Source organism: Strongylocentrotus purpuratus, unplaced genomic scaffold (assembly GCF_000002235.5).
Source record: "Strongylocentrotus purpuratus isolate Spur 01 unplaced genomic scaffold, Spur_5.0 spur5_scaffold_7, whole genome shotgun sequence".
Classification (NCBI taxonomy): Eukaryota; Metazoa; Echinodermata; class Echinoidea; order Camarodonta; family Strongylocentrotidae; genus Strongylocentrotus; species Strongylocentrotus purpuratus.
In genome coordinates this window covers 29477795-29493744 of record NW_022145613.1, presented here as the reverse complement: position 1 = coordinate 29493744, position 15950 = coordinate 29477795, and the positions used below count along the sequence as shown (strand labels likewise).

At 38.5% G+C, this 15950-nt stretch overlaps 1 protein-coding gene across 6 annotated transcripts in view; it reads left to right on the top strand.

The window, feature by feature from the left end:
- The first annotated feature begins 1120 nt into the window (after window positions 1-1120).
- The window catches only part of LOC100893512 (titin homolog), a 45331-nt gene continuing 30501 nt past the window's right edge, over window positions 1121-15950 (top strand). For 2 of the 6 annotated variants that reach the window (XM_030973809.1, XM_030973810.1), the window contains exons 1-12: window positions 1141-1754; window positions 2457-2738; window positions 4501-4684; window positions 5348-5530; window positions 8814-9007; window positions 9701-9862; window positions 10505-10609; window positions 11285-11435; window positions 12341-12619; window positions 13370-13564; window positions 14264-14539; window positions 15542-15748. In XM_030973809.1, the coding sequence (XP_030829669.1) occupies window positions 1626-1754; window positions 2457-2738; window positions 4501-4684; window positions 5348-5530; window positions 8814-9007; window positions 9701-9862; window positions 10505-10609; window positions 11285-11435; window positions 12341-12619; window positions 13370-13564; window positions 14264-14539; window positions 15542-15748 (2347 nt within the window). In that variant the 5' untranslated portion in view covers window positions 1141-1625. Of the gene's footprint in view, window positions 1755-2456; window positions 2739-4500; window positions 4685-5347; window positions 5531-8813; window positions 9008-9700; window positions 9863-10504; window positions 10610-11284; window positions 11436-12340; window positions 12620-13369; window positions 13565-14263; window positions 14540-15541; window positions 15749-15950 lie in introns of all 6 variants that reach the window. The other 4 variants (XM_030973813.1, XM_030973811.1, XM_030973808.1 and 1 more) reach the window with 4 other exon arrangements.

Here is a 15950-nt window from a genome sequence, read left to right as displayed (position 1 = left end):
TTCGTCCGCTTGGCATCCCGCGGGAGACCTCCCCGCCTGAATCGCTCAAGAAAGCAAAGTCCGTCAACGATGTCAAATTCTCCGCGATGTGGAGTCATTACATGTCGACATCGTCCGAATCGTCGTCCACCCCGTCATCGCAAGGTTCTTTTTCGTCACCGTCATGCCCGCCTGCATCGTCGGTGAGCCTTGACGATGTCTCTGGACCTTGGGCAGATGAAAACGAGAACGAATGGGTGAGTTACCAAGAACATTAATATTATTCTTCAAATACAATGTATCCAGAGCATATTATGTTGGTTAAAAAATGTTGCAGTCGGTAGGGGGGGGGGGGGGGGGGGGGGGGGGTAAGAGGACACTTTTTTTTTTTGGTCTCGAAATTTGAAAAATTGACCTTTTGCTCCGTTAGGGAGGGGGGTAGGTCACCTTGGTCAGCCATGGGAATAATTTTTTTATTATTTTTATTATTATTATTAAAAAAAAAAAAAAAAAACCAAAAGGGGGGTGGGGGGGGGGGGGGGGGGGGTTAGGGGGTTTATACACTTAAAAATGCTAAAGGAGGGGGGGGGGGGGGTTAACCCTTCAACCCCCCCCCCCCCCTGTGTACGCGCCTGGTTATAATAATGATAATAATGATAATAATAATAATAATAATAACGGTAATACTAAAAGTAATAATAATGATAATAATATTAATGATAATAATAATAATCATGATGATAATGATGATGATGATGATGATGATGATGATGATGATGAATAATATTACTTGACCGTGACTACTAAACTAGGACTATATAAAAATAAGACGGAAGAAGAAGAAGTATAGAAGAAGAAGAAGATCTTAGAATAATAATAATAAGAAGGTTAGGAAGATTCGGAAGAAGAAGAAGAAGAAGAAAAAGAAGAAGCTATAGCTAGAAGAAGAAAAACCACCCCTTGCGACGCTCACTGTCGATGTCCTCGTTTTTGTTGTATATTCTCTTTTTCCTACTTCCAATATCTCTCTGGCTCTCGACGAATGATATTTCCGTATGAAATTCTTCTATTGTATCCCCGATTCGATTTATCGATTAGCAGTTACCTCGCTGCAATGTAATGATCTTCCACATAAATGGTTCAACATAATACGACCACCTACTCGGTGCGAAGTACGAGCTAAAATTCGATACGACCAGATATGCGTGACGTCGTCAGGCGCTGCACGGCAACCTTATCACGTGATCAAACAATATGGCGGTGCCCATGGGCTGAATTTTGCCGAGCAGAACTTATCAACAGTTTTGAAACAGCTGGTTATGAGACTTCTTCAGTCATCTTTTAACTATTAATCGCTCCTCAGAACTTAAGGAGAGGAAAAGTGAAGGTTGTATGAGAAACGGTATTTTTGAAAGCTGAGAAGAAAGGCGAAAAGTTAGAAACATTTGAAAGGGGAAGTAAACAATTCGTTGACGTTGATGCGGGAAGGTCGCAATCCCTGCGCCGGCGGCTACGGGTATGCCACCAATCAATTATCAGTGAGCGGGCCGGGCCAACAGCCGTTAGGGCTGACCAAGTCGCACGCGCACTGCAGTTTGTGACCAACTTGATCGACTCGGGGCACCTAAATTTGTAAAAAAATAAACATGTTCACTCTTCAACCAACTGTAGTGTCAAAGTCTTCCAATCCTGGTCTTTCATTACTGAGTCGAGGAATAGGAGAGGAAAAAGAACAACATGGACAAACAAAGCTGGAAGTTTGCCTTGAACCGGAGGTACATTTGTAGAAACATGATCCTGAATGTTGTTCGATTCAATGATGATTGAGGTCATGTCATTGTTGATTATCTTGTAAAATAAGGGCCTTAAGCCTAACACCTACGGCCCTAAGCAGGCTAAGTTAGAATTGGTAAAGTCATTTTTGTTTAGTTAGATCTAGTAAAACAGTGTTTAAACTAGATTCTAGAAACTTCAAACTTGTTTGTTGATCACTTTGTTGCATAATTTCTTTTTTCTTTTGTTGAACATTTTGGGGTATGAAATATATGTGTCAAAGAAATTAGAGGGTCAAATTAATATAATGGACAAGATGAACTTCTTAATTTTGTTTGCGCATGAGTAACCCATTTACTGTTCTTTATTTCATCACCCCAAAACAACCTCCCACGTCCCAGTCCAAAATAGGATTATACTAGACTACTTTAGTCTTTACAGTTCCCAATTATCCTGATAACATGGGAGAATCTAGGATTTTGTTTTCATGAAGTGCTAGAAACCCCATTCTCATTGATACATTTTTCCCACATGCTCTACTTGTACAAAAGTAATGTAATGCAACCTGAACAACAGATTGTGAACCTTCAGCACAGCCAAGATTATTAATTTTCAAGCTGGTATTAATTTGCTAGGGAAAGGGACAGGATGCCCCTTGACCTATATGTCCAATAACAAAATCTACCATTTTTTCTCATTTGCAGGACTACCACAACATCCAAGGCCGTCGATTCTACCTGCCCCCTTTACAGCAGCATGCGTGGGCCAAGGAGTCGAAGCAGGTCTCGCCCAGAGAGGTGCGGGTACACAAGACCTACACCACCAGGAAGGGGGCGCTGCTCCTCTACGCCGAGGACCTGGCCCTGACCTCGCAGGAGGGGGCGGACGGCAAGAAGAGGTCGATGGAGGCCGAGGACTCGAGCTACTTCAACTCAATAAGTGATCTACGCAATGCTGTCTTGTCGTATGGTAGCGGCACGAGACAGGTGAGACAGAGAGAGTTAAAAGATCAACATTTTACTCTTGGATAGGGGTCTCTTAGATGTTTGACTGGCCTGGAGGGGTATATTTACTAGCTAAATCCTGTTCATATTTTCAAGTCCTATACATATAGGTCTATCTAACTGTAATATATATATACCTCTTTATATCTTTAGACCCATCTTATATTAAGCAAATATTAATCGACTACGAGGGTAATGGTACAAACTATCATCGCCGAAGTGATCTCGGGGCTACTATCATCCCGAGTCGCAAGTCGAGGTATGATGGTAGCCCCGAGATCACGAGGCGATGATAGTTATACATTGCCTGAGTAAAGGAGGTTAATATTTGTTTTATATCCCACATCCACAATTAGTCTATTTAAAGTGAATTTTACATAATTAGAAGAACTGATTCTGCAGACAGTTTAGCTTCAGCTAGATTTGACAAAGCACACCACACATACAATACATGTAATACAGTCGATGCGCGCTCATTTGACATTGACATTGACATTTTGCTTGACCTACTTTGCTACGCTTATTCAATGGGCAAGTGGGGCAGCAGCAAAAAATTACGGTACAAAATTCCTATCGCAAGGAGTACTTATCTATCATTGATCATGTGACCTCGTTTAGACCAATCAGATTGCAAGATTTTTAGTATGCAGGATATAATTTTATATATCAATCATGAAAATAATCATACCTTGGATATCATACATGTACCTTGGAAGTAGGCATAAAGTTATACAAAACTTATTTGCCCCTTGGTGTCCGTTAATGGGTTACTGTTGAATTTGGCGTTGTGCAGTTACGATGAACATGGACAGTTGAATAGTTCATCAGGATTAAACTTGTCCTTTTTCAGTGACCAGTACTTGCCAAGATTTGATTTGAAAGAATTGAGTGATGGACTTTCTGCTACATATGATGGGAGACCATTCCATTCGTTTACTACTCTCTGTGAAAAAGAGCTCTGCCTCAATTTAGATTTTACGTGTTTCTTTTGTAGTTTGAACTGGTGACCTCTTGTTACTGTGACAGTGGTACGATGAAAGAAATTAGTTGACAGGAGGTCGTCGATTCCATGCAGTATCTTATAGACTTGTAGCATGTCGCTTCTATGGCGTCTGTATGATAATGAAGGCAAATTTAGTTGCTCTAGCCATAATTTGTACTGAAGACTTCTGAGAGGTTGTAAGAGTTTAGTTGCACGATGTTGAACTTTTTCCACTTTGAGAATATGTTTCTTCTTAAATAAGGTTGTGGAACAAGTATAGTCATGACATACACATAGGTACACAGTTGGTAATTATAAATAGATTGATGCATGCTTTGAATAATGATATTATGAATTAGATGAACTCACAATGCTCTGAACACATCTAAATGTAGAGATTTGTTGCAGTCATTTTTTTTTGCCTGTACTGTAACATTTTAGATCTATTAAAGAAAATACATTTTCTCATAGATTGCATGGAGAGTTGATAATGTCAAATAATCTATAATCGTCCACCGTTTTATTGTAAATAATAGACATCATTCACCGTTTTGAATTACTCCATGCACTGTCACTATGCCAGCACGTTGCACGGACATCCCAGTTTAGCTGTATGATAGCTGCCATCGGGATTATCTCTACAAGTAACAAGTAACATACATGCCTTGTAAGAAATGTTTTCCAATACTTCCCATGAATTTGTTTAAATAGTAATTAATGTCATTTGATTTATTAAATTCATGTTTGTTATCTCGATTACAGCAAACCTTCCAGCCTGCTGCTTCGCAGGTCGACCCAAGCCATCAACCATTCCTGGGTTTTGTACACAATAAGCGGTCTCATGGGCCGTACAAGACAGTCCGTCCAGGCTTCTCGGCCAAACGCTACCTGGCCAACTGGTCAAGGAGCTGGGATGATTCCATACTCAACTACCTCCGAAGTGAAGGTAATGCACCATAACAAACTAATATTTTTATGGAGCCTTGTTTCCATGACTTGTTGTTGGAGACACTCTCTTATTAAAGCCCCTCTGCACTAGTTTGGCATGGAGGGATTCTGCCTCCATGCAAGATCACTGGCAGGTGGTTATCTCATCAAATCAGCTATCAATTAACATAAGAAAAAGGGCATCAGCGGGGATCAACACGTACCGCTTTGGCATTGTTGGCTGTATAGAGGGCGCAAGTAGCTATAAGTAGTGCAGTTGGGCTTTAAAAATACTGTTTGAAGACCACACTTTCAGTCTGATTTTAGGAAAAGATATTATCAAAGGATTGATGGCTTTATATCAAAGGGCACTAAATTCTTTCATGCAAATTTGAACATTAATCTATCTATTGTCACCTCCACTTTAAAAGTAATTCGAGAGATGAATGAAACTAAACACATTGACAGACTTTATCTCATATATCTTGGGCTGGGTTCTATGAAAAATGTGTATGAAAATGAAACCATATTCAACAGATTCAAAGTGGACTGGATGAATGGGATGTGCAAGTGTCCTTCTTTGAGGTGAACATATACATACCGGTATGTTGCTTAATAAAAGAGAGGCAAGAAATAGGTGAGAACGGCTGGTTTTAATTCATTTGTTATTTTTTATTTCCAGGTCATATATGGGACAAGAATCTCTTCCAGCAGAACGTTCTAGCTCCTAACCTGTACAGACGTATCAACGATGACCTCTCCCTCGTTCCCTTGCCATACCGGGTCACGCGTAACATGCTCATGTCACCGGGTGAATTTGAAAGCTTAGAATTCTACAGGATACGACCTGACGGTGCAGATACAGGTAAGACCAAAGGATATGTCTATATTTTAATCGACCTAAAAATGAGTGATTTATTTAGTTTGATAGAAACCATGAAATACTGGTATGATCTTTTTGTTCAGGTACTTTGTTATCACTTATCAGTCTACATATATATATGAATGATTTGTAGCCCAACTATTTCAATTATGATTCTCAACTTATATCGTTAACGCGTATGTCTTTTTCAAGTTGACAACATGGGACAATTGATTTAAAATGAAATGTTATGTATAGTGAACTTGAGTAGTAACATTGAGAGAGTGTCAAACTCCGTAGGAAATGCATTATTGAGTTGTATTCAAAATCATTTTATGACAAGTCTTTGGAAAGTTTCTATTTCCTGTATAAAAATCTAGTGCTAAAAAGAAATAAAAAAATAATAATATAGTTTATGTGATCATGAATGTTTTTATAACTCTTCTTCACAAAATGTAAACAAAGATGGCCATGCGTTAACACTGGATGAGATCTATGACAGATTATGTAAGGAATGTATTGTGTAGATTGATAGAATATACTGTATATGCTTCACTAAAGAAGAATAAATGTTGCATGTGCTTCATTGTTGATCATTTGATATTTTTGAGCATTGAACCAGTAATGCAGATTTTCCTAAGCACAGTATATTTTTCACTGTCTGTTTGTTGTTTACTTGCTGCAGATAAATACCAAAGTTACTGCCCTTGCGGTACATCTATCACTTTGAATTATATATTTTTATCACACCTAGAGGTGTTGTGGTCTAGTAGATAAGTCGTTAGACTGTGGATCACAGGGTCTGCGGTTCAAGTCCCGCCACAGCACTAATGTCCTTTGGCAAAATATTAATCTACGTTTGCCACTCTCTACCCAGGTATTAAATGGGTACCAGCAGGAAGGAATTCCTTGAATGCTGTGAGCGCCGAAATCGGCTGCCTAGCAGAGCCGGGGTAATAGTTGGAGCGCCTTGGGCACCATGCATGATGGATACCGTATGTGCGCTATATAAAATATACAATATTATTCTAATTTTTTTGTTTTCCTGTTGAAAAAACACTAAAGTTGTACAGAAAATGTACATGAATATGGGGGAGTCAGTATGGTATCGATGCAAGCTCCTAGTAAATACTTAAAGATGTTTTTAATTTTTTTTAATGTTTGCAAAAGTGTAAATATTAGTCCTCTATTTTCACTGCATGAAAAAACCTTGATTACTTGCACTGATTTGTTTATATTTTTTAATATGTCTTTAATTTCTTACCAAAGTAAAGTTAACAAATTTGAATGCTTTGCATTATATTTTGCTTATATTGATATGAATATTATTTTTTGCTTTGCTTGTAACAATATGAAATTGTTCTTATTGCCATTCCGTATTCCTACTACACACATTTATAATTCTATTGGATTATATTTCATGATTTTTTTTCAGTGCCTTTTAATTATTTCTTTATATGTAAACATGCTACTGTCTACAATGCTTTCCATTGCTATACTTGATGCATAGTTTCTTATACCGGTACATGTTCATTGTTTGCTTCGAGGCACAGTAGGCATATTTGATCCCTTTAAAGATAATGCAAGTTATGGGATTTCAATTACAACAAATACAACAACAGAACCAAATCACAAATAACCAATTTAACAAACAAAAACCAAGCAGAAACAAACAAACAAACAATAATTATACAATCGATACAGTATGTACTAAAAACAAAGTTTATTTTAATCTCTGCTGATCTCTACAACAAAATCTCTATAACATCAAGAATTACCTAACAAGAAGGCTTACACAGTTTAAGATTCATTTTATGGTATGTTGCGGTTGTAGAATACTTTAGATACATAGTTTTTCTAAACGTGACTACATTTATATCTTCATGTTCAGGTCCTTAATTGTAAATTGTGTTCAAATGGAAGATCTATACCAAATTATAGGTCAGGGGGAAAAATACACGGGGGCTCTCAGCGAATTAGCCCCCAAAGAGCCCGGAAAGTCATAAAAAAAGCCCAACAAAATTTGCATAGAGTTGAATGCAAAACAAAATGAAGAGTGTTACTCTCATGGTAGCAAGCTTGAAAAGTATCCCCCGAAATTATTTAAATATTTTTATGCCTCAGCCACCGAAGGTGGTGCCGGAGGCATCATGTTTTCGGGTTGTCCGTCCGTACGTCCGTACGTCCGTACGTCCGTCCCGTTGACAGTTATCACAATATCTCAAGAACCATTTAAGATTTAAACTTAAGACTCGGGAATAGTATTTATCACCATAGGAAGACGATCTGATTAGATTTTGGAGTACGTAGGTCAAAGGTCACAGGTCACAGAGGTCAACTTATGAAATTCCTTGTATTGAGTTTGTTAGCGCGATATCTCAAGAACCATTTGAGATTTAAACTTCAAACTTAAGGATAGTATGTATCACCATAGGAAGACGATCTGATTAGATTTTGGAGCACGTATGCCAAAGGTCAAGGGTCACAGAGGTCAACTTATGAAATTCCATACATTGAGATTGTTATCATGATATCTCAAGAACCACTGGAGATTTAAACTTCAAACTTAGTGATAGTGTGTATCACTATAGGAAAACAATCTGATTAGATTTTGGAGCACGTAGGTCAAAGGTCAAGGGTCACAGAGGTCAACTTATGAAATTCCATACATTGAGATTGTTATCATAATATCTCAAGAACCACTGGAGATTTAAACTTCAAACTTAATGATAGTGTGTATCACCATAGGAAGACAATCTGATTAGATTTTGGAGCACGTAGGTCAAAAGTCATGGGTCACAAAGGTCAACCTATGAAATTCCATACATTGAGATCGTTATCGCGATATCTCAAGAACCACTGGAGAATTTTCACTTCAAACTTAATGATAGTATGTATCACCATATAATATCTCAAGAACCACTGGAGATTTAAACTTCAAACTTAATGATAGTGTGTATCACCATAGGAAGACAATCTGATTAGATTTTGGAGCACGTAGGTCAAAGGTCAAGGGTCACAGAGGTCAACTTATGAAATTCCATACATTGAGATTGTTATCATGATATCTCAAGAACCACTGGAGATTTAAACTCCAAACTTGTTTAAATTGCTCTATGGCGGAGGCATCATTTTCGACTGCGCGCAGTCAAAATTCCATCTAGTTTTTCTTGCTATAGGTTAACAGAGTAGTGCCATCTGTGCTAATATTCTTTGAAAATATAGAATTATATACCGGTATTTGCTGTTTATCTGTTGACTCACTCCATATAACGTCTATTCCCAGGGGGCTATGATGACGATGACGGCTATGATGCCGATGTCGATGCCACCGAGAAGGGTAGTAAGGGCAGGAAGAAGAAGAAGTCGATTCAGAAACCTTTCAACTTGCCAGGTTCGATCGCTATGATTGTTCGCGACATGGAGCAGAAACCACATGCCGTCCAGTACGAGCAGCTCGATGAGGAGCAACAGAGACAGGTTTGTGATGTCTTTATCTCCTTCTGTTTGATGGGTGGCAAAAATCCCATTAATTGTTAAAGGGGCTGTAGCAACCCGTGGCCTGACTCTGGTCCATCAGGTATATTACGACTACTGACGACGCGACCCTAGTAGGCCTACGTATTCACTTGCGTGCAAAATGTGTGAAACCGAAGTGTTTGGTCCATTCGTTTATGTGCAGTTGTTCAAAAGAAGTCGTAGTCGTAGATGGCGTTAACCAGTATTTGCCATGATACAGCCCCTTTAAGTGTGGAACAATAATTTGGACTAAGTAGGAATACTATATTTCTTCAGGAGCAGAAAAAGTAACATGCATCTCTTCTCTGAAGTATGTATCCAAAGGTACTGTTTGCATAGTTGTCCATAATAAAAAGCAAGTCAAAATTTCCCTCCTGAAGTTCATTTACAATAGCTGTAATGAGCTTGTTTCTTTACCCAGTTTCTGGATTTCTAAAATCATACTCAAATTGTCTATATTATGTCTCATTGTTTCATGTTTTACCTATGAATTGATAGGTATCATCATCAAAAGAAATAATAAAACTTTGATTTAACCTGTTGAACACTTAGCTTGAGATAATTAAGGCACGAGTACATGACATTTTTTTGCTGTATCAAGTTCAGATTGTATTGGATGGCTCAACAAATGTTTGTTGTTGTTTTGCATGACAGGTTCTTCAGCGACTGCTACTACAGAGTGCCCTCCACCAGCAACAACATCTCAGGATAATCCGAGAGGAGAATGAAAAGAAGAAAGAGGAGGAGACGGTGATGGAAGAAGAAGGAGAGAACTCTGCCACTTCAAGTCAGAAGCGTCCAATGCCTATTCTTTCGGTATGTTTATCATCTCTACATTAAATGTCTTCGTCATTGTTTTTCAAAGATCTGATTAAAGATCTGATTTGATTAATCAATCAGGAAGGCTTTGAAACATATCCTATACAGAGATGAGCTTAACAACTAAAGTAAAGTCTTGTTGCCCTCTTCATAAGAGTCGTACAGATCTTGAAAATAGAAAGTTGCTATGAGTTTCAATTGTGGTTATATCTTTAAGGATAGAAGTTCGCCCTAGTCAAAATAAAATGGTCTGAAAATAGTTGAAAATAGTATTAAAAGAAAGCACAACAAATATGTTTTTTGACTATTTTCAACTCTGAAATATACTCTCTATCTATCTTTTGTTCCAAATCCCTAGCATACAGATATGTTTTTGGGGTCTATTTTCAATTTTTTACCATAAGAAAAAAGAAAAGAAATAGTCTAGTTTTCTGGGGAATACCATAGCTAATAGAGAAAATAGACAAAAAAACATATTTTATCGCATGTGAAAAAATGACCAGGCAAGGGTTTTACATGATTATATAGTGTTGGGTCCAGGATTGAAGTTTGAAATGTGATGCAATTTGAGCAATTGTCACAAGAGTATGTTTTGTATAATCCTTTGAATATGATTTTCCATATTTTGCATATGAATAGGGCCAGCCTAAACAGAGAAGAACGGACACAGACATGACGCTCTACGGCAGTCCAACCTTCCAGGTTCCCGATGCACAAGACATTGATATGGAGCAAGCCATAGCAGTAAGTGGATCGTAAAGATTCTTGTCCAAAGTACATCTCTTCTATTAAAGATTTATTGTATAAAATGTCCTTCATAACATGTGGTTGAAGCCCATGGTACATCGGACTGGCATCTATTGGAAAAAAGTGTGAAAATCTAATTCATATCCAATGGGGTGAAATCTTTTACTACGAGATTAATTTTGTTAAATTCATCTTTTTGGGGGGTGGGCCGAGGGGTTTTGAAAAATGTTTCCTCAACATTTGATATATGAAATTTCATTTGATAAACACTGTCTATTAAAATCAACATAATTTCTGTTCTATTTATAACAATTTCAAGTTTAGGAACATTGATCTCTCATACAGTATTCATATGGACTATGATATGGGCAGAAAGTGATATGTTCGAAAAGTCAGTTAAAGGTTATATTTTCAAAACAGTAGTAATATATTTTATATAGTACTTCAAGCCATGCTGCAGAAAACTGATCAATTTGTCTCACATAACTATGAATGGTTCGTCTGTATATTAAGCTAATTATCAGGTTTCATGGGTCATCCTGTCAGGGTACATGCATTATCTCAAATTGTAGTCGATTAGCAAATAATCATACTATTTTCTTTGTTGTGTTCCAAGTTTTCAAGAAAAAAATGTCATTTTGCCCTATTGTCTTTTGATGATCGACCTTGCAGAATCTCATCACAAGCAACTCAACCAACATTCTTGGTGGCTCAACGGCATTCACCGATCAGACCATTCTAGACATGTACAGTGCGATGAAAGGCAAGACCAAGAAACCACCAGCACCCCCACCCTCAACATCACCCTCTCAATGGCCTCAGGGTAACTATCCCCCTTTGTCATCTAGACCATTACGTATGAGTTAAAGGGGGTGTAGCATGATGTGTCTTTCTTTCGTGCGTGCAACAAACACGAAACCAAATCGTGAGGAGAACTTCGGTCTGTTTCGTGAATGCTAGCGCGCTGACTGTTAATCAAGTCTATTCGTTTACCTGCAGTTGTCCAAAAGAAGTCATAGATGACGCTAACCAGTATTTGCCATGCGACACCCCCTTTAATCAAACCTGACTTCATCTTCCTCATTATTGTGACAATGGTGTCAAAGTAATTGCCCCTGACCAGCTTTGATGCTCAACAAAAAAACAATGAAAGGCAACTCCAGGAAACAGTAACACCCCTGTCCTGCAACTTCCCCCTCCCAGTGGCCTCTGGGTATGCAACCACTCCCCTAGTCCATAACCCCAAACATGTACAAGGTCAACTCCAAAACGCCCAGAGCCTGATATGGCCCTCCTTCTCAATCTTGTACTCTATGAGGTTTCATAATATAGCATTGGTACTCCCTCTGTAAGGTCATCCTAGACACAGTGAATGTAAAGTATGCAAAAGATGATGATATCCTAGATTTCTTGTTGTCGTGGACAGCGATGTCAGTGAGTTCCAAGATTTCAGCAGTCAGGTACTCTAGGACAGCAGCCATGTAAACGGGGGCTCCCCCGCCAACCCTCTGTGCATAGTTGCCCTTTCTAACAAACCAATGAACAGGTCCCACTGAAAACTGAAGATTGGCGTAGGATGGAACCAGCATCTCTCGGAATCCCTCCCTTTACTTTACTTACTAATTGGCTTGAAATTACGTATCCCCAAAACTATCTGCGACATTGATTTCTTTTTTTCAGTCCATTTATATTTATTTTATCATTGTGTGGTCTTGTTTTTTTTTAAAGGTTCTAAGCGCGGGAGGGTCAAGAACAACATGTACCACACCTACCCGGCCAACTTCTCTGGCATCCAGCCCCTCCCACCCATCCAGAACTCATTGGAAGGAAACATGGGTGGTGGCGGAGACTTCATGTGGCCTACCCCTCCGCCCAAGCAGGGTACCGGACCCCCCGTCATCACAATGGAACCGCCTACACCCCAGCACCCGTTACTGAGTGGGAAGAGTAAATTTTCACAGGGATGGTCAAGTCGTAGCAAAACGCTTTCAAAAAGTAGCGTCCAATGTGAGTCTATTTGAGTTTATTGTATATTAAAACCACTTTATCATTGTGGAGCTGGACATAAATTTTAGGTTAATGTACAAAAGGTTCAAATTAAGAAATGATTTAAGCTTTTGATTCATTATCAGAAGGTATGGTGGTAAAGAACTTAGTGGCTTTTTAATAAAACACAACTGCAAGCTGTAATTTGTCATCATAAAGTTACAAAAAACATAGAAATTGAGACAAGCATATACATGTGTGTGTATCTCAATTGTTTCTGGGATAAAACTTGTTAGAGGGAGTCAGACTAAGAGGCTTTTTATGTTTATATAAATGACAAAGTTTTATAAAATCTCCATATGTTGCAAATGCAAATCCGAGATGGTATTCTGAAAACTCCCCCTCTCTCTTTAAAAAAAGCTGTTTTAATAATTAGAAATCTTATAATTGTCATAACAAAATTGGAGAACAACTTTGTATTGGATAAAATGTTATTATAATTTAAAATGGTACGATGCGAAAATTAATGTGGATAGATGAGCAAGTGTGCGCTTGTTAAAATGACGCCTTGCTGGAACGCTCCCCAGGGAGTAGAGAATGTGCATACATTGTGTGCGGGGAAGCCTTAATCTGATGATTGGAGTAATGATATATATCTGTAAAGTGCTTTGAGAGGGTCTGTGGTCCTGAAATGCGCTTTATAAGAACAAACTGTTATTATCATTATAAAGGGCACTTCATAATTTAGATTTGTTATAATTTAAAATCCAGCATCGTCCGAAACGAACATCTGGAAAGCGGACATCGACGAGAATGACCTCCTCCAGGAGGCCGAGAGGGAGGACATTGAACACGAGAGGGCGTCTTCTGACCAGGAGGTATGGATAAAGAGCCCTCGTTCATCCACAAAGGGTTCCTCAAAGAAGGCATCGTCTAAAGACAGCGCAGTAAGCAAAGCAAGTAAAGGTAAGAATTGTGGGTGCCGACTATAGTGTTTATGTTCAACAATCTTGTGAAAGCGGGTATTGAACAATTTTGTAGGGATGTTTTAAAAAGTAATGCTTCTACAACCGTTGATAATAAGGAAAGATAAAGACACATAGATAACTGATCAATTCTTCTTTGCAGACCAGAAACATTTGGCACCTTATTACTGGACGAAGTGTGTTATTGTGTTCAATCCTATTTGAATATGAGTGTGAAGAACATCGTATCATGCTTGTAAATCTGTACAGATACAGGCAAGTCAACAATATTATATGTACATTTATAATCATAATAATAGCCACAATATTATGATGCAAGTATCTATTTCAGGGGTGCTCAAGAAACCTACAAAATACAACCATTATCCTGGCTTTAGCCAAGCTGCCATTACGACACTGAACACTTTCAAGGATTAATTTCTTACCAGCTACCCATTTACTGCACAATGGTTGAGAGTGGCAAAGGTAGATTAATGTCTTGCCAAATGATATCAGCAGTGTGGCTCGGACTTGAACCATGAAGCTTGTGATCTGTTGTCTGGTGACCAATCCATTTACCACAACCCCTCTCAATACATGGAATTACAAGCAGGTCAACGGCATTTATAACTGTTTTTTCCTTTCTAGTTCATTGGTTAAGATCATGTTTCATTCTTTATAAATTTTCACTCTTCCTCAGGATCTGGAGAAAGCATCATTGCTCTTTCCATCAATAGCCACTTCAGCCACAGCATGGAGAACCTAGCCAGCCCCGTGGGCGATCAGAAACCCAGATTCCCGGCCGCAGGCTCCGTACCGGCGCGGCTCCGGGAGAGCATGCGCTCGAACAAGGGGAGCGGCAGGGGGAGTAGCCATGGGTGCGTGTTGCTAGGGGACCAGGGCGGAGACTTCTTGATCACCGGCTCAAAGCAGGGGAGCAGCTACGCCCCTTCTGTTGACTCCCTGGCTGACAACGGTAAAACATCATTTGTCTATTTTTTCAGAATCTTTGAAATTTTCCCTAACCAATTTTCAGAACCTTGAAGCCATTTAGGGGACGCATACAGTCAAAGAACCCTTTTGTACTTGATGAGTTATACTTGATTGAAGTATTTTCTACATTTTTAGCCGATTTGTCTGTACATACTGTACATATCATGTTGCCCTCTTTTGAAATCTTTTGAAATATACTTTAAGTATAGTCAAAGTATTGCAGGCTGGGTGATGCCTTGGATGTTGTATACATTGTATCCATTCACTTACTTGTCTAAGGGGTTCAATATAATTTGATTTGAATGATACATTCATGTGAACATTTTGTATTTGTACAGATAAGGCCTTTTTTTTTTACTGTTTTTTTAGAAAAAATGTATTAAGGCATTCAAAACTGAGAAATATCAGCCCAAAGAGGGAGTAAAAAAAGAAAAAAAGAAAAAGAAAAGATTTCTGAATGACCGATTCATGTTTTGACACCTAAAGGGCAATCCAACATCTTTTTTTTAAAATTTTGTCCTAATTGTTTATATAAAGCATTGTACATGTACATCTTCAATTCAAAGTGAAAAGAATCACCTATTAAGGTATTCAAAATAATCACAATACTGTATGCATGTCACGTTGATTGATTTATACTTATAGCTGTTTCGTTTAATGTTTATTGCATTTATACAAACTCTTTCAATCTTTCTGTGTATTTTACCAACGTACAGAGCAATTCTTTAATCGATGTTTGATATTATTCCCCATCATATATATTTTTCTACAACTCTTTTGCTCTTCTCACTTGCCGGAAAGACTTATCATTTATCCTTTGAGAAATTTCAATCCAACATCAGTTTTATTTCCCGAAATCAACTTCATTCAACTATCTCTTTTCTCTTCTCCCTGTTCTTTTTCCTTTTGGGGGGATTTCTCAATTTATACGGTCTTTCTGTTCTATCTTCCTTCATTGATTCAACCCTATCTTTGACCTAAGCAGTTCCAAGTCCTGTTGAGGCCCCTACGCCTCAGGAACCTCCTTCTATATCCCAGGAACTTCCTTCTATCGAATCATCTGAATCCTTGGAGGTTCCCGACGCATCCACTCTAGATGCCGAAGAAATCTTTGAAGAAAAGGCGGACATTGGCTCAACTGATAATGTGGCGGGCTCTCCTGAAGATGATGATGCACATTCTGTTAAAACCGGTATTGGTTTCAAACTGTGGATTCTCTTTTATTCAAAACTAATCCAAACCGCACGGTGTTTTATTGCACGAATATGGACGCATGCTAAGCGCACATGCACGGTGCCCTCATAATTTATTTGGTGTCAAATCGGTTTTATTAACATTCAAGACCATGCACTTTTAAGATGTGCTATAGCACTTTAAATGGTTGAATATTAAAC